The sequence below is a fragment of the Panthera pardus genome, unplaced genomic scaffold (genome assembly GCF_024362965.1).
Source record: "Panthera pardus isolate Hobbes unplaced genomic scaffold, ASM2436296v1 HiC_scaffold_6, whole genome shotgun sequence".
NCBI lineage: Eukaryota > Metazoa > Chordata > Mammalia > Carnivora > Felidae > Panthera > Panthera pardus.
Window position 1 is genome coordinate 24,050,951 of NW_026526991.1, and position 20,187 is coordinate 24,071,137.

Consider the following 20,187-nt stretch of genomic DNA (forward strand, 5'->3'; position numbering starts at 1 on the left):
ACAAAAGTCAAATCTGAAGGTTGTTTGTTTCTTCTATCCAGTTTAATCTATCACACTCCAAAAGGATTTGAAACCACTAGCTTCTATGTATTAAAAACTCATATACTACTATCTTCTAAGATATTTTAACATAAGATACAACAGCCCTCGACAACTAAAATATTTAGGAATAATACAAAACAAATTCTGTCCAAGGAAACAAAAGGAGTATTTGTTACCAGACACCCAAGGTAAGATAATTACTATGGTCGTCCATTAAATTTGGCTCCTCATTTTCATATGATTAGAGTACAAACAGAAAGCATTGGTTTATATTTTGCGTATTTGTTGAGGAAAAGTATATCCACTCAAATAGCCAAATCTTTCCTCTGGTCTATACTCAAGAAAAAATACACTACTCACAGCTTAACTATATAAAAGACACAGAGATTTTTTAGTGAACTGTGATGTTTATAGAGTCACATATCAACCCATCAAAACATAAGCAAGACAATTTTTAAAAAAATTCTGCAGCATGTTAAGAGTTCATATAGTTAGGGTCCTTCATAAAATCTAAATTTGAATTTTTTTTTTTAACGTTTACTTATTTTTGAGACAGAGAGAGACAGAGCATGAACGGGGGAGGGTCACAGAGAGGGAGACACAGAATCTGAAACAGGCTCCAGGCTCTGAGCCTTCAGCACAGAGCCCGACGTGGGGCTCGAACTCACGGACGGCGAAATCATGATCTGAGCCAAAGTCGCTTAACTGACTGAGCCACCCAGGCGCCCCTCATAAAATCTAAATTTGAATTAAATACACAGGCAGAACTGAAATAAATAAATAAATAAAACCATAAAATCACAGACCTCCTAGATCCTCAAAGTACATAAAATTCAACCTCTTAGTCATAGCAGGAGTCCTTAAAATATGGTCATCCAGAATCTATTTGAATATAGCAAGGAACAAGAAGCTTACTATTTTATATAATGAAACTTTATAAATAGTTAAAAATGTATTTCTTGATTAAATCAAATCCTAAATTCCAAATGTGCTTTATATTCTGTGGACCTGTATGGCAACTCTTTAGGAAAAGGCTAAAGAAAACCATAAATCTTCCTCTCAGATAACCTGGGTTCAAGTAGGGTCTCAGCCAAGTTTTGCAGGTCTTGGGTAAATTACACTCTCCAAGCCTCAGTGTGCTCAACTGCAAAATGGAAAACACTCTTGTTTTGCAGTCAAGGTTGTGCTGAGGATTAAATAGTTTCTGCGCAGAGCCAGGGACATAATAGCCATCACCGCTATTCTCACATGACTCATTCTTCATTGCTTATGCACCCATCTGACCATCTTTGACATGTATATATTTTTTAAAAAACCCGTAAGTAGCTACACTGACTTCTTTAAATGGTTTCCCCTCTATCTCTCTGAAAAAAGAGGTCTTTCTGATGTCTCTACATCTATTAAATCATGATGCCTTTAGAGTATCATTAAGAGAGTATCCATAATCCTGGATACCCAAACTATTAATCTGCTAAATTATATTTAAAATAAGTACTAATACATATTAGTATCAGCAGCACTTATTAAGCCCCTATGTTGCTCCAGATTCAAGCTACTTCTAAGAAAAAGAAATATATTGCCAAGAACCTCATTTAAAAAATCCCTATAAAGCAGCAATACTATTTTTTCTCACATTATTATTATGTAAGAATGTATATGCCTGTGGAGAAATATATGTTTCTAAATATAAAAAATACATCACTCTAGATCAGGGGCTGGCCAACTTTTTCTCGAAGGATCAAATAGTAAATGTTTTATGCTGTTGTACCACAAAAGCAGTATGAATAAGCACGGATGTGTTCCAATAAATTTTTATTTACACAAATAATGGCCAGCTATTGGGTCATGGTTTGTTGACACCTGCTATAAATGTTTGGGGAAAAAAAAAAAACCACCCATAAAAAAAAAAAAGAAGAGAAAAAACCATCCATAATCCTACCACCTACAGAAAAACTGGTTAACATTTAGTTTTGTTGTAAATAAGTCTTAGTTTTATTGTTTAAATATTTTTTTAATGTTTATTTTTGAGAGACAGAGTGCAAGCAGAGGAGGGGCAGAGAGAGGGGGAGACACAGAATCCAAAGCAGGCTCCAGTCTCTGAGCTGTCAGCACAGAGTCCAATATGGGGCTTGAACCCACGAACCATGAGATCATAACCTGAGCCAAAGTCAGACACTTAACCAATTGAGCCACCCGGGCACCCCTGTTTAAATACTTTTTTGTGTTAATGTACGTTTGTTTGAATTCAGTAAAGTATAAACAGAAAACCTGGGATCATACTTTACTAAGATGAAGTTGGTGTTGTCACTAATATTTTATCACACGATTTTAACAGCTGGATAATACATGAATGTATTAGTATATCAATTTACCTAAATAATCTAATGTTGGACATTTAGGTTATTTCCAACTTCCAAGTACCCTAACTATTATCATTTTTAAAAACTGCTAATTTCTGAAAGAATTTGTATTTCACTGCTGTTCATGCTTTAAAGGTTCTCAGTTGAAAAATGCTAAATGACCATCTGTCTTCCTTTTTTTGTGAACTGCCCATTAATCTACCTTGTTTCTTTTCTATTGGGCTATTAAGATTTTTTTAAATCCTATTTTGCAATTGATTTTCCTATAATAAAGACATTAATGCTCTCATAGGTATAAATATTTCCCCATTTTCCTTTCAATTTTGTTAACTTTTTCAAATCTTGCTTTTTGCCAGATTTTAAGTTTTATGTACTTAAATTTATCAAATTTGTTCCCCTGACTTATAACTTTGTTCTTATACATAGAAAAGCCTTACCTTCACAGAGATAAGAATGTACATTCATATTTTATTATAGTTTTATAATCTCCAATACCTATATATACATATATAGATATATTAGACACCGTATATACATTATACACTGTATACTCTATATATGTGTACCTGTACACACATACATAAATATATACAATATCCCTTCAACTCCATCCCCCTGCTCTTCTTAATTTCCAGAGTCTCATTTCAAGCACTAATTAACTGTCACTGGAGCTACTGCCCACTTCCATTCAGTCAACAGAGCTGAAGGAGAGCAAAAGTTCACATACAAGTAAGTGAGTGGAACAAAGCCAGGCAACCTCGGAAATTAAATTGCCATTAAAAAGAAAAACCAAAAAACAAAACTGAAAACAAGAGGGAGCTCTGTAAAGCTAGAAAAGATACCCTGAACCCCATCCCTGTGTAGAAGTTCAGGGAAACTAACTTTGCAGATAAATCCCATACAAAGTTATTATGAGAACAAAGAGAATAAAAAGAAAGGCATTCTCAAGAAATGACCAAAAAGAAAATAATATGATACAAGACATTTAAAAAAAACAATATAAATCAGAATTCGAAAACAGAAATGAGATGTTAGAACTTGGGAAAGAATTAGAAATTTTTAAAGTCTCTTCAAAATGAAGGCTAATTTAAAAGGAATACAAGAATGATTAAACACAATAGATAACACCTTAAAGACAGACAAAAAGGAAAGAATTTTTGAAAATTAAAAATAAGGAAAAAGTTAAAATGATTTGAAAGTAATAAATCTCTGAAGAAGATCTAACAAAGAAAAGACAAACATAAGGAAAATAACAAATTACTAAAAGCTATATAATTCAAGAAAACCTTCCTGAAAGATCTGAAACAACATATTAAATGAGCACACCATGTCCCTATGAATAGCAATACAGAACGATCAATACCAAGACATAATCTAATAAAATTACTGGACTTTATTCATTTTTTTGAATGCTTATTTATTTTTGAAAGAGAGAGCGAGTGGGGAAAGGGCAGAGAAAGAGGGGGACAGAGGATAGGGAGGCGGCTCAGTGCTGGCAACAGACAGCAGCCCAAAGCAGGGCTCGAACCCACAGACCATGAGATCATGACCTGAGCTGGAGTCAGATGTTTAACCGACTGAGCCACCTAGGTGCCCTGTAAAATTTCTGGACTTTAAAGAAAAAAAAAAATCCCTTGGAAATCTAGGGAGAAAGAACAAGTGACTTATAAGGAAAAAAATACTTATATTATCATGAGACATTTGAGACCAAAATTGATGGGAGTAACACACTCGAGTTCCTCAAGGAAGAAAAATGTGAGCCTGCTGCTGAGTTACACTGAAAGAGAATTTGTTATCTCAGAAAAAGTCAAAAACAGAAAACACATATTTATGCAAATAATATTAATAAATATAGATAGGGTGCTTGTGATTGTAAAATTTTGGAAAATATCTAAAATATGGGAAAGTTTAGATAAACCGTGGTGTTTGAACATGGAATGTTATGGAGCCATTAAAAAATTATGGTTATGAAGACTAGTAAAATGAGAATACTTGGGATGGAACACTACCGAGAAAAAGGCAGGCAACAAGACTGGACCAACAGAATGATTCTAACTATGGAAGGAAGATAGATATACATAGTAACACTGCAAGAAAACATTCTTCCCATTAAGGAAAATTTGGAAGAGAAATATAGAAGGAAAAAATAGTCTTTAAAAGTATATTAAAGGTATGGATCAGAAGTTTATTTTATGCCAACACGACAATTATAAAACTGCTCAAAGAACACACTATATATAGACTAGACAAATATATACAAATACTAAGAAAATACTTCAAGGACATATTATCATGCAAACTTTGTATATCAATGCTCTTATAGAACATCAAGGAGACCACCTGATAGATATAAAGCTCTGTGGTCAAACTCTGAGTGGTGAAATTCAGGTATAAATATAAGCAAACAAGTTAACCAAATTAAAATTAAACTCATTCTTGACAAAAATAATTGTTATTTTTAAGTGTAATTAATAATTACTTACATTTACCAGACTCTATTCAAACAGGCTTACTAAAACTTAAAAGATCTATACCTAAAATATCAAAAATCACACTGAATAAAATTTAACATATACTAAAATACATTATATTTAAAACCTCATGAAAAGCCTGCTGCATTTAAAGATCATTTTTGGGATGGGCACTTGGGTGTTGTATGTAAGCAATGAATCATGGGAATCTACTCTGGAAACCAAGAGCACACTGTGTATACTGTATGTTAGCTAACTTGACAATAAATTATACTTAAGAAAAAAAAAAGGATCATTATTGATTCCTTAGATTCCTATTGAAATCTTCGAAAAGGACTGCAGCTTGGGAAAGGCAACACAGGTCAACCTATTTGAGAGCCTGTGCTGCTGAACCTGCCAAAGAGCAACATGCATCTGTAACCTGGGAGGTCTGTCAGCCCCGGCAGTTCTGCAGAGGCAGCAAGGCTCTTTTTCCCCTGTGAAAAGACACTGTGATCCGCACAAAACTAATAGCTTCAATTCAGCTCAGACACTTCAAAGTTAAGACCTAAATATAGGCAATCTCATTTCTGATACAAAATTCAGTATAATGCAGATTCATGGACACTCCACGGTTGTCACTTTTGCTAAGAAACCAATTTGATAATTTTTAAAGATTTCAAATTCTTGATTGTTCAGAGAAACAAAAATTTTACATTTTAATCATCAGATGTCCCCTATCAACTATTTTTCTCAATAATCTAGACCCTGCCTAGAGTAAAACTGATCAACACAGAAATTGGGCTGGGTAACAGTATATGAGTTGAATTATATCAATTTTCTGACAGACTTAACATTTTTATGAACACTGTTTAAATTTAAGAGGTGAATATTTAATATATTTGAAATCTTAAATGAATTCTAATAAAAAAAACCTTTTAAATGAATGCTCAAGTAGCGAGTCTACGCGTCTAGTCACCAACAGATACAGTATGCCATAATGAAATCATTTGTAGGAGAAAAAAAAATCACTCCAAAGATTTCAATTATGATGCCTGTATAAGGGAAACATAAGTATGCAGAATCATGAAAATTTAACTTTCTTCACTAAGAAAACTGGAACTGCATAGTTACAAACACAGGGACCAACCGGTATTGTCTAGCCCATGCACTTGGCTTTAAAGGTATTGAGGAAAATGAAATAATACAGTATACAAAAAATATATAAACATTCGCTCCAGGGAAAGGGGAAAAAATTAATTACTCCAGTTCAATTTCTTCACTTTCTTTAAAGCTTTCCTTTTTCTAAGTCAGTCTAAAACACAAAACATGATTACTGAGGGCAAGTTACAACTGGCAAATTAGCAGGTGTTTTGAGGGAATACATTAAACCTAAAGATATTCACACCAGTTTGGGAAAGTAAATCACAAAAGCTATTTTAATGATTTAATATGATTATTCATTAAAAGCTCACATTGAAGTTCACTGATCTTTACCCAAACATTAGGAGCTATGCTAAACACATTCACCATCTCATTTAGCCCTTAAAACAAACAAACAAACAAATAACACAACTCTACTGAAAGTATATTCTCATTTTCACTGGATAAAGAAAAGGAGGCTTGAGAATTAAGTAACTTGCCGGAGTTCACACAGCTAGCTCTCCAAATAAATGTGGGACCTGAGAGACAGAACTATACCAAAAGATCTTACAGAGTTGCTGACCTGTGCTAGCAGGAGGCAGCAGGTATGTGAAAATCTCAGGTGACCTTGCACAAGAGATAAGCCTAGAGCATTACGGTTTTCCTCAACTAGAAGATAATTTAAATTCAGTTTTGCTCTGCAACTAATCAATGAAAATCCTTTGAAAATCAACAATACAGCAACCTGTCACCTAGAATTTTAAAGTATCTGTAAAGTGACAAGAGAATACTGCAAAGTTTCCAAAAGCTTTGGGTTCTCAAATCTTTAAATATTCAGCTGTTCCTGAGCTAGAAAGAGATTCCAAAGAAAACAGTGCTACCACTCTTGAAGAGTAGATCTTCAAAATACTAAGTTAAAAGTCTTATAATCTGAAAGTCCTCATTTATAAAATGAGAATAACATACATCTCACAAATGAGTAGCAAAAATTAAATGAGAAAATGGAATATAAAGCAATAACCACAGTGCCTGAGACACAATAAATGGTAGTAAGGTGATAACCTCTGCCTGGAATGCTCTCCAAACCCTCTGACCACCGACACTCACTGGAGAGCTACAGGATAGTCTTTGCCACACGTAATGCTGATGTAATTACATATCTGTATGGAAAGTTAAACCCTATATCTCACACCATACACAAAAATTAATTTGAAATGGGTGATAATAGACACAAATGGGGAAAGTAAAACAATAAAGCTTTACCTAAAAGAAAACAAAGGACACTATTTTAAGACCTTGGGGCAAGCAAGATTTTTTTTCAAGAGGACAAAAAAGCAGTATCCATAAAGAAAAAGTGATGTACTAGAGTACATTTCATTAAATTTAAGAACTTCTGCTCATTTAAAAAAAATTTTTTTTTAAAGCTCATTTATTTATTTTGAGAGAGAGAGTGGGAAAGTGAGTGCACACAAGCAAGGGAGGGAGGGAGGGGGGGACAGGGGGAGGGAGAGAGAGAGAGAGAGAGAGAGAGAGAATATCCCAAGCAGGGTCCACACTGTCAGCACGAAGCCTGATGTGGGGCTCGCACCCACAAACTGTGAGATCATGACCTGAGTCGAAATCAAGAGTTGGATGCACCCCCTGTATTCATTTTTTACAAAGGCATTAGAGTTAAAAGGCCAGCTGTAAGCTAAAAGAAGATATATGCAACATGCATATCCATAAAATTGCTCCATCCAGAACATACAATTAAACTATAAATCTATCAGAAAAAACACAAGTAACAAAATACAAAAAGGAGGAACACTCTTGAACAGTGACTACACAAAAAAAGGCATATGAAAATACACTCAACTTATTCAACACAGAGAAATGAAAATGAAAACACAGTAAGATACCACCACACAACCATCAAAATTGTTACAATTAGTAAGACACAATAGTTGGTACTAGCAAAACTGTGGAGCAACTGAATCTCACAAACAGTGCTAGCAGAAGCGTACAATGGCACAAGGATTTCAGAAAATCCTTTGGCATTTTTTAACATAGTAAAACATGATGCCTACATTAAGACTTAAGTCCATTTCTGAGTATTTACTCAAGAGAAATGAAAACATGTGTCCAAAAGAAGACACATACAATAATATTCACAGCAGCTTTATTGTAATAGCTAAAAACTAAAAACAACTCACATGTCCATCAACAAACTGTGGCATATCCATGTAATGGAAAACCACAAAGCAGTAAAACAGTATAAACTACTATTCCATCCAACAAAGCAAACATAGTGAAGACTAAAAGAAACCAGACACATTCAATTCTTTTAAGAAATATGAGGTAGCACCTGGGAAAGGTTAAGCGGGAGTCCTCTGATGTGCCAGAAATGTTCTATACCTTGAACCTGGTAGTTACGCAGGTATATGTACATATAAAAATTCATCAAGCTGTATGCTTAAGATGTATGTACTTACTATGTAAGTTATATTTCAATTTTAGACATTTAAATAATTTACACATAATAAAGACAAGAGCAATAACTAAATCTAATGTTTTCAGGACTATTCCTTCATATCTGGTTTTAATAAAAAAACAAAAAAACCCCTCTCTAGTAAGACACAATACAAACTGAAATGTAAGAATATACATGGTAGGTATCTGACCTTTCATGTTACTAAAAAGTCAACTCAGAATTTATAAAGCTAAACATGTCATGCTTCTAATATATCAGAAATCGGGGGGAAAAAAAGGAGAGAAAGAAGAAAAATTAATTCCCTTAAGAAGCAAGACATTGGAACACTATGATGCTTTTCACAATAGTTCCAATGTCTATGGGCTTAGGTTTTTGTCTCCCTCATCAAAATATAAATAACCAAAAAGAATCACAAAAACAAAATATTACTTCCTGCTTTTATGCTAATATTAATGCATTTTTCTGTGGCAAATCTCTCATCCACATCCATAAAAGGCAGAAAGTGAAATTGCCTCCAAAGGCTTTCTCTCAGTTCAAGGTTTCTAGGATTCTGACATTCAACTAATCAATAACTCTGATTAGCAACTTAAATGCCTTCCAAAATAAAAGCCAAATCTTTGGTCTGGCATTCAAAGTTCCACATCAACATTATTCTATATTTACCTTTCCAATATCTTCTCACATTGGCCCTAAGAAGAACCTACGTGCTTTCCTTAACCCTTGTTTTTGTTCGTGTGATTTCCTTCATATAAAATATTCTTCTCCCAAAGTTCTAGATTAGCCTATTAAAATCTTTGTTACCTATAAATCCACTCACATATTTATTGAGGATCTTTTCCACATGAAGTACAAAGTTGGATAATGGTTGAGGACAAAGGAATGAGACACGGTTCCAACTGTAACATGGGAATGTACAGAGCTAACCCTACTATAAATTAGAATCAACTAATTAGCAGTCAATTCATAGTGTAGTAAAAACAAAACAAAATAAAAATCATTTAAGCATTAGACCCAGCTAAAAATCCTCTCTCCTTCAATTTTCCCTATTTTATTCCCAGATAATTTTCTCTCACTGTTTTGAATCACCATAAGATTGTTTTATAGGAATCACCTATAATATCATCTATAGGTTTATCTCTTTTATTCTCGCAATACAGAAGAAACTTGAGAAAAGACTTTTCTGTATTTTAATATCCATTAAATTTTCTTTAAACACTAAATATACAGTGAATACTGATTTCCAAAACTGCTTTTTAAAAGTGAAGAGCTCCCATATTTTATCTAATAATAGGGCCAAAGTGATTACAATAAAAACTAAGGATTAAAAGAGATTGCACTTCACTAGAAATTTCTGTCCAGAATTTCACGGAAGGTTGGCCAAGAATTAGATTTTTTGAGTAACTAAATTTATTTGGTTAACTATCGAACACTTAACACAAAAAACAAAGCTCAATTTACCCTGTGCCTAAACACACTCAATTATCCATGCCCACCAAACAGTATTTATGAATAGAAATATCTGTCTTGTAGTTGGTACAGTTGGAAATAAGCAATGCTTCTATAATTGTGATGTCATAGAAAGATTAATATCCATGTTTCAGATTTCACCTGCCAACAACTGTTTGTGTTTTGTTATATATAGTCATATTCTAGGATCATGTGGCTATTCAGTGGCATAACTCAACACACATAAGCAATATAATCTAGTATGAATTACCTTATTCGAACATTTTTAAACAAGACCATTAAAAATAGCTAGCTGTAAATTTTTCAAGCAAACTAAATACAAATTTAAAATATTTAATTTTAAAAACTTAAAATTGAGAGGACCTGGGTGGCTCAGTCAGTTGAGAGTCCGACTTTGGCTCAGGTCACGATCTCACGGTTCATGAGTTCGAGCCCCTGCATTGGGTTCACTGCTGTCAGCACAGAGTCAGCTTCGGATCCTGTGTCACCCTCTCTCTCTGCCCCTCCCCTGCTCATGCTCTCTCTCTTTCAAAAATAAATAAAACATGGAAAAAAAATTTTTTTAACTTAAAATTCATTGTCTTATGTAACTCTGTCTTATCAACTCTGTTTTGAATAAACCCATACTGTACCTGGTTACTACCATGGCCAAAAGGAGTACTAGATAAATTAGTGGTTACACTGTGCAAAATAATTTCACCACTGAGAGATCCAGAAGCAATGTAACAATCATTCCAATTATATGTAACACAAGTTACTTCATCTTTATGATCCTGAAAAAAAGAAAGGAAAGTTAAGTACACTGCCACATAACCGTCATACCTCACATCTTCATATTCTTGTAAATTTCATTTCTTTTTTAAATAAAACAGTATGTATTTGTGAATCTAATATTTGCTTTAACATTTTCCTCAAATAACCTAAACAAATTACTCAAATGAGTAGGAAACTATCTGATCAACATCAAGTCTTCTCAAGGAAAAGAGACTTAGTTTTTATAACTGTAATAATGATCATGCACTCCAAAACAAGAGACAAAAGGGAAGGTAATTTTCTAGATAGCATTATGTCTCCCTTCCACTGACAAGTAACATTTACAGCAAGTTGACTATTGTGGGAGAGTCCCTGGCCTTGAGAGAATCACTGTTCAATCAAGAAGAGGGGACATTTAAATTAACATGAAAATGGCAGAAGGAATGCTAAATGAGTAGTAGACGCAAAGTGTCCTAGGAAAGAGAAAAAGGCATCACTGGACCTGAGTTGACAGAGGAAGCTTTGTGGAAGACATAAAGCTTGAGGTCAGCCTTAAAGAAAATAAACCAAAAGCAGGGAAAGGGGAAAGAAACCAGACATGCAAAATGCAAGACAGCCAAAACAAAAGCCCAAGCCAGAAGGAGCAAGGCATGGTTGACAGACAATAGCAGCTGTTTCCATTTGCTGAATACCTACTAATGCTGGGAACTTTATGGATTATTATTAATCCTTAGAAGAATCTTAGGAGGCAAGGTCACTTTTCTTATTTTATGGATGAGTTAACTACATGAGGCACAGGAAGTTTACGAAATCTGTGCAAGCTCACATAACTACTAAGTGGCAGACCCAGGATTCAATTCCAGGTCAAACCCCGAAGCCTATTTTCTTCTTGGGATATTAGGCTGTCTCCAAAATCCAAAGGGGAATCCACTTTGAGGAAATAAAAGTGGTTTTAAACAAACTGAGTTCACAAACACTATATTTTCCAAAGTCAAATTAGAGATATCTAGTAGGCACAGAGAAAAGTGGTAAGAGTTAAGTGTATAGTTTTTAAGAGTTTGCTATTTATATTAATAATATAAACAAAATAACTTTTGTATCTAATAATTAGCTTAATGTAACATCAAGAATAGTAGCTAAAATATTCCACTTATAATCCAATTTTTTCAAATGGTCCCTCAAGCATGTCTGGAGATACTTTCACATGTCACTCCTTTCCTAAATCAAAGAAAAAATTGCTATCCCAAGGGGAAAACAAATGCCTGATGAGAAGAAAAAGGAGAGTGGACATTTAATGCATTGTTCCCACTTGGAAAATTAAGAACATGGGGTCCAATACAATTTCTACGACTTTATATAGAGAGGCAGGGGTCTTCCTTATTTTAACTGTGGAAAATAAGTCATTCTGTAAATCTTCAACAAGCACCTACCAAGTGCTAAAAATTGTGTTACCAGGGAGAGCACCACAGAGAAGAGAGCCCAAGTGAAAGATTAGGTTTCCCACTATCACAATTAGTCAAATACTTGTTAACTGAATGAATAAAAAAAAAAAAACAAAACAAAAAAACAAAAACAAAAAAACAATGAAGTGCCCTAAGAGTTGCAAACAATGAGAAGAGCTAAAACTATCTGGAGTAATTGGGGAAAGTGAGGAAGGAAAAACAAGTAGAATTTTTCATGCAGTAGGAGTTAGAGGTGTAAGTGATGCTCCTAAAATGAGTGAGAATATGTGACAAAAACTGGCCACAGACTTCTAATCTCTTCTCAATTCTGTAAAACATTCTCTGCTCATAGTATGTATACCCCCTCTAAATAGCTTTAATTCAACTATTTCATAATTTAAAAGATTAAACAATGGATAATAATCTGAGTTTGCATCTCATCTTTGTCATACTAGTTGTTTGGCACTGAAGAAGTTCTTTAACTTCTCTCAGCCTGAGCTCCTCCAAAGGTACACAGGAACAGCAAGCACTACCTATCTGCAGAATTCTTGAGACACACAGAATAAACGTATATTATGCACAGTGGCTGGCATATCAAAGAACTTAATAAAAGTTAACTATTCTTATTTTGGCAACTTTTGAATTTTCCTTAATTCTCTTCAAAGTTTAGCTAATACCTAAAATAAACTTCCACAGGTAACATTTTAAACAGCAATTACAGGATTATATTTTAATTACTCTAAGAGAAAATCATTCTCTATATACAACTTCCCTAGTAAGAATTAAGTCAGTGACATCGGACATGAACAAATAATAACGACATCCAGCATTTGCTTCAAAATAATCTGAGGTTGAGATTATATAATAATCTGATTAGAGAGAAGATAAGGGAACAGATAAAATAATACTGGCCATGAGTTCATCATCATCAAAGTCTGATAATGAATGTGTGTGCGTGTGCATGTGTGTGTATACACATCAATGTTCAGAACTTTTCATATTAAAAGTTTTTTAAAAACATATAAAAATTAAAAATAACTTTAAAGATGAGTTTCCAAATATTAAAAGTACACAACAGTGAAAAGTAGAATCCCAAAAAAAGCATAACCCAGAAGCTTTCATGTGGTTATTTTTATTCTGTGAAACTGCAAAAAGCTAACCATTTAAAGAAATGTTAATTATCCATAGTAAATTATTTTAGAAAAAATACCATTACCAAGATGAAAACACAAACAAAAATAACACAAACAGCAGCAATCATATACAGTAGAGAACTAAGAAGCTGAATCCCAACTCTGATTAGTAGACCGATTACTGCCATCCCAAAACCACTCTCATTTTTTTCAGAGACTTAAAAAAAGATCTCTAATGACAACAACTCATACTTTAGAAAAAATGAAGGAAGTGGTTTACTCAAAAAAGAGTAGACTAAGTGAAAACTAAGGGGAAAGTTTTAAACACCAATAATATGCATTGGTGACATATGGAGATAAAAATAGACCAAAAAATTTTTTCTGACTAATAGCATCTTTATTTTCCCTAACAAATCTCACTTCAATTCTGAAGCATCTTATTTTTATCATCAGAGCTCAAAATTAAAAGTTTGGTAATTACTTTAAACATTGTAAGATGTTCTAAAAAACAAGTTGCTTACCTTAAGAGACCGATGAACTCTTTTTGATTTTAAATCCCAAATATTAACAGTGTTATTTAGGCCTCCACTTACCAAATACATAGATGTGGAATTTAAACTGACACATGTCTGCTTTTGCTATTAAAGAAAAAAGAAAGTTACCTTAATTTAACAGGGCCCAGAGCTGACTTCCAATTCCCAACCAACACTTAGTAAGCACTATGTAAACATTTGTTGAATTAAATGTGATAAACAAGCTAAGACTTCTCCTAAAGATTCAGTTCTCATCATCTTCCACATGCATCCAACAGCTTGTAAGGAATTCAAAAGGACTTCAAGGAAATCAGAGTCATGTTCTCTTCCATAGAACACAGGAAACAGAGGAAGCTTAGGAAACATCAGCAGGTCCTGGCTTCCTATCAGGAATTACTTGCCCTTAATATTTCCCCCCAGTAAAATCTACTCTTGCACTTCCACAGAGTATATTGAGTTAGGATTCACCCACAGCTCATAAAACACTAAACCTAGAAGAAACTTTAAAGAATGTCTAGACCCCTCATTTTACAGATGGGGAATATAAAGAGGTTAAGATACGTGCTCAAAGCCTCACAACAAAGTCTCCCCCTAAGGAGCCCAAGTCTCAAACATCAGGTCATGAGAACCTGACTCTACACTCTTCCTTAGGTCTATAAAGACACCATCCACTAAGTTTCTCAAGATAAAAGTCCAGAATTAACTTTGACTCCTTTACTCCTTCCCCGTCATCTACAGAAAGTTCTTTAAACTCCAACACTAACATAAACCCCATAGGGCCCCCCTCTTTATCTACCGCAGCCACCAGCACACTAATCCCAACTCCACAGAACAGCAGCAGCCTCTTAACTGGCACCTCACTTCCAACCCTACTCCTCTACCTTCTATGCTCCACAAGTAGGATGACCTTTAAAAACTGCAAATCAGATCACAACGCTCATATTCAAAAATCTTTAATGGCTTCCACTCAGCCCTAAAATAAATTTCAAACGTATTAACCTGGCTTTCAAAGCCCCATTCCTCTGACCCCTTCCTACCTCATCTCACCATTTTCCTCATCACCCACTAATTCTCTAGCCACACTCACCTTCTTCTATTACTTAAACATAACAGTCCTGTTTTGGCTTCAAGGCTTCTACACAACTATTCTTACCTAGAAAGCTAAGTTCCCCCAAACCTTGGCTGAATGACTCCTTCTGGTCAATAGACAGCAACTTTCAATGCCACCTCTACAGGAGACCTCCCTTGGTCTCCTAATGTAACCTGCTATCTCAATTTCTTATTTTAGTTCTCTGTGTAACAACTTATCACTATCTGGGTATCATTCTGTAGTCTATTGTCTATCTCCCCCCAGAATGTCAGTTTCATGATCACTAAGCCCATTTCCATGCCCAATAAATATTTATGGCATAAGTAGGTAAAAATACAGAAGTTATCAAGTTTCTCACTATGAGTATCTACGAGCATCATCTATCTGGTAGTGCCATCAGTAACTATGCTACCAATAAAATACAATGTTGCATGTTATTTTTCCTATTTAACCTTCAGATACACGATGCAGTAACATTAATTGCTCTCACCTCTAGTTGTATGCCTTGGGGAAAAAAATAGAGAAATGAATTCCAAGGGGGACCTTTTATTACTCAGCTAAAAGTTAAAAGGCAAGCTATGTAGGTCTAGGCAAAGTCATCTCACCTTTCTAAGCCTATGTTTCTTCACCTAAGAAGTGAGAAATGAGGACAAGATCTATCATTCTCACCTTAAGAGTCCATGCATCTGGAAAAACACCCCATGCTCAAAAGAGCATTTCTTTCCTTTTTATTTTAATTCCAGTATAATTAACACAGTGTTATATTAGTTCCAGGTGTATAGTATAGTAATTGAACAGTGCTATCCACTACTTAGTGCTCATCACAATTAAGTGTACTTTTAATCCCCTTCAAGAGCACTGGATTCTTAAAAGGGTACAGATACCCACCTTTCCCCTCCCTCAAGGTTTCTTCCAGCTCTGAAATTTCTGACTGAGAGTCAAAATTACTAACACATATAAAAATATCAGGAGCACATTATATCAGTGTTTCAGTACAGTTGCTATAATTCCCTTATGGACACCGTTCTAGGAACTGACTTTGGTCTAAACAGACTAGTAAGATTTAGAATCTCGTTATCACCACTAATCAGGACAGTTTGCTAAGAGCTTTCCGAATAACTGTTAAAGAAAATAGATAAGAGTGGTGTCCATCAAAGATCAATATATTACAACTTTAATCATCAAAAACAAGTCAAATTACTAAGGACTCGGAACAAAACCTATGTTTTTAACTGACTTACCCTGATGATAGAAGATCTTTTTTATGCTGATATATTATTAATGTAGCTAATGAACTTAAATAATTAATGAAAACTGTGTGCTTATCAGGAATCCTGTACCTTAAGACACAAGCAATGGGTGAAGTTTTTAAAATCTAAAATAAGAGCTGTTCAAATGTCTAGGTTATACAGTAGCCTATCGTATTCATTATAATACTATTAATAGCAAATTGCCTATTCTGATGAGATAAAATACAAAATCAAAGAAAATAAATATAAACTTAAAGTTCTGCTCTAAAAATTGTGTTAAAGTAAGTAGGACAGAATCTTATTTTCCCAAGTAGTAATGGTCTAATATCTCAAATGGCACGTGAGTAATAGGACTTGGGTCCTACAAAGCAAAGGTTATCAGCACACTAATATGTTACAAGAAATTACTAATAAACACTAAGGAACCACTGTTTGCAAAATATTCCTATAAGCAAATTAAATTAAAGCAGGTTCAAATTATAAGAAATAACCTCACCTTTCATCCACCTGTATTCTGATGTCATTTCTTAACTGTAGGAAAGAGAACTAACTATAGCAACTGACATGGAATATTCACAAAATCCTTACAACTGTGTTACATTTGTGAATATCATCTGTTATTTTCATACTTTAATAATAACAACAACTACAACAACACAGTTCCCAAACTGTTCTGAGGCATAATGCACAGAAGGAGCACAATATATACTGTGGTGGAAGAGGAATCTGAAATTGTTTTGATGTTGACATCCAATTCAACAAATGCTTGTTGACACCTTTGATAGTATCTAAAGATCCAAATATGACTAAGATGTTCTGCCTGCTCTTGAAGAACACAGTTTCCTTTTATCAACCAGGGATGCTCTCTGCCTCAATGTTACTTAACTGAGTTTGAATAGGCAGTGTGTCTCAAATTTCATGTCTACCCTAGCAGACATTCTCTGCCCCAGCCTCCAACATCTGTGGGCTGGAATTGATGCTTGTGTCAATCCCAAAAAAAGAATGGGTAGAAACCTAAAGTCCTTTTTAAATTAGATGAGCTCATATTCCATTGTTCTCCTTTATTTTTTCTAAGTGGACTACCTCACCTATTCCAGTGTATAAAATTATGACAATTCATAATGCTTTGTGGCTTGCTATGAAAATTTTGAAACTTAAATTAAGAACAAGCTACCACCTACTTGCACCTTTTTACTTAAACCTTTTTTTTTTTTTTTTTTTTTTAAATAGCTTTCAGGAAGTGTGTGTGACTAACAATGAAGACACCATCATTATCCTGAATCAGAGGGATTAATCTATAAAACAAGAAACAATATGCAATGAGAACTTCACTTAAATGCACTGGGACCAATGCTCAGTTTGACAAAGCCATTCTGTTCTAGGAGAGCTTGGGGAGACTCAGGCAGGCCCCTCAGTACCATAGGGACAGAAGCTATAGTAGAAGCTACCTTCACATAGCGGTCATTAGCTGATGATCCTGAGCTCAACGTCAGTAAAGGACAGGGATACATCATTAGGACTCTTATGACCAAATCCACCTGGTAACCTAGCCAGGGGTGAGGCTTAAAAAAGGCAGCAATACCAAGGAATCTCCCACAGAGAGATGGAGAAAGCAAGTGACTAGTTGAAAAAAACCTAAGTCCTTGATTGCTCCCCTTGGATCCACTATTATTTTACCTAAAGATGTTTCAGTACCTATCTCCTCTTCAAGTGTTATTGTATTATTTTGAGCTTAGGTTAAGAATAGTACTTTTCAACACATTTATATTTAGTTGCAAGCACCATAAGAAGCAGTTACCACCCAAGTAGAATTAAGATTTTTAATAGAAGGTTAAAAAAAACAAAAACAAAAACACTTACCCCTTCACCAAGCTCTAAAAGTGGAACAGGTTTACATTTGCAACTTGAAACAACAATTTTGTCGCCACTGGAAGAGGCTGTCACTAGAAAGTTATCTAAATGAAGAGTTATGGAGCATCAAACAATCCGTGAGCATCTCTATCACTAGACTATTACTGCAAGAATTATTATGATAAAAGCAAGTGCACTAACCTAAGACAAGCAAGTGAATATAGCTTACACACCAGCTTTCAAAAATGGCTCAGGTTACTAATTACTACGACTAATTCTCTTTACTACTACCGCAGGGAAGAGCCATCCTCTCTGGCTTTGCTATTACTTGAAAGCTATTTTACCCAAGTGAAATACTACTCCATTTTCAAAGAATAGGCCAGAAGGTCTAATTTTATCCTTCAAGAATGAGATCATGATAAAAGCAACATCAGCAAATATCAATCAGCCTTTTCATCTATACACACCATTCAAGATAGTTATTTATTATTAACACAGTGCTTGGTACCAATTTAGTCTAGGAAGTAAACATCCACATTAGTCTCCTATTCGTCCACTAAAAATATAAAGCCTGATATATTCTTAGAACTGGAATTTTTATGATAGAATGTTTCAATCTTAAATATATTAACAATAAATATAACAGTAAGTACAGAAAATATAAATAAATGTGGTTAAAGAGCAACTATTTATTCCATGGAAGAGTTAAATTTTTAAATAACTAAACAATGTAAAATTAAATTTTAAATAAATTTAACTTAATTTAAAATTATATTACCGTATTTTACAGAAATTATAAGCAAAAACAATCAGTAAACACAAAACAATGTAAATTAAGTATTTTTAAATTAAAATGATTAAATGCGATATACTCAAGAACAAGAGTCTAATTTTGAGAGTCATAACAAGTTAAAATATCAGAAGTTTAAATCTATGCTTTTTAACAAGCAAAGTCTTACCTGCATTATTTTTGGATGGCTTGCATAACATTTATTATTTCATGAGTAGACCATGGATTATGATTTTATTATGATACATGATTCAAAAAAATATCATTCCTACCTAAATATTACAGCACTGAGAAAAACAAATCATTTCCCTTTCCTTGGCTTCATCCTCTACTTACTGCTACTTTTTCTCCTTAGAATACAGAAAAGGACTGAACAAAGATAATACGAAAAGGTAACATACTTACTCCTTTAATTTCTCTTGTAGCTTTTGAAGTCATGAGAAAGTGAGGGACATTACCTAAGAGGGCCAAAAAACCAATTTCCCTGGCACCTCACCCTTAATCCTGTTCTTGGAATCCATGCTAAGTGGACCCCAAGTAGCTGAGCCTGAGAAGTACCTGTTCTTTAGTCACTAACCTCCAGGGACAAGATCAAAGCCTCATTAGAAGTAAGACCATCGCGCCAGGCTCTGTGCTGACTGCTCAGAGCCTGGAGCCTGTTTCAGATTCTGTGTCTTCCTCTCTCTCTGACCCTCCCCCATTCATGCTCTGTCTCTTTCTGTCTCAAAAATAAATAAACGTTAAAAAAAAAAAAAAAAAGAAGACCATATACAAAAGTTTCCTGTACATATCTACTTGTACGAGAAAACTATATAGAAATAAGACCAGGTTCCAAAAATCATCCCACACTACCTCACGATCACATCAGTTTTGTTGAGAACATTAAGTGGTTTATCAGCAGATGCTAACTAATAAAACTCCTTGGAATAAAAATAAACCCAAAATATTAAAACTTATCAAGAATTGCTACTTTTCTCTTAAACGGTAAATAATAGGGAAATTAAGCTCCACACATAATAAAAACCTAATAATAGAAGCAGCCTCACATATTTGTCACTCTCTTTAAAACATTCCTTCCTGCCCCCCCCCCCCAAATTACACATCTGGAGAGTCCTTCAAAAATGTACTCCCTTGGCCATGAGTTTGATTAATAGAGCACCAAAGTAATTTATGTTCCTACTTTAATACAAAATCAAGGAATGATAAAGAGGTAAATTTAATTTAATAAAAAAAATTCATCATTTTTGTTACATATTTGCAAGAATAATTCGGTTGGGCATGAAAACTTGTTTTTGTTCACAAATCAGTCATATTTTAAAGTTCTGATATTTTTACTTTTATCAGGAAACAGAACATTAATACTTTGGTATTGATAAGATCAGACACACATTAAAACTTTATTCGTTAAGAAAT

General features: G+C 34.2%; 1 protein-coding gene across 4 annotated transcripts in view; it reads right to left on the reverse strand.

Moving 5' to 3' along the window:
- Positions 1–20,187, reverse strand: part of NEDD1 (NEDD1 gamma-tubulin ring complex targeting factor) — a 47,801-nt gene that overhangs the window by 23,864 nt on the left and 3,750 nt on the right. For 3 of the 4 annotated variants that reach the window (XM_053894910.1, XM_053894911.1, XM_053894909.1), the window contains exons 3-5: positions 17,994–18,088; positions 13,782–13,898; positions 10,565–10,705 (exon numbers count right to left, since the gene is read on the reverse strand). In XM_053894910.1, the coding sequence (XP_053750885.1) occupies positions 10,565–10,705; positions 13,782–13,898; positions 17,994–18,088 (353 nt within the window). Of the gene's footprint in view, positions 1–10,564; positions 10,706–13,781; positions 13,899–16,629; positions 16,665–17,993; positions 18,089–20,187 lie in introns of those variants that run through there. The other variant, XM_053894912.1, reaches the window with a different exon arrangement.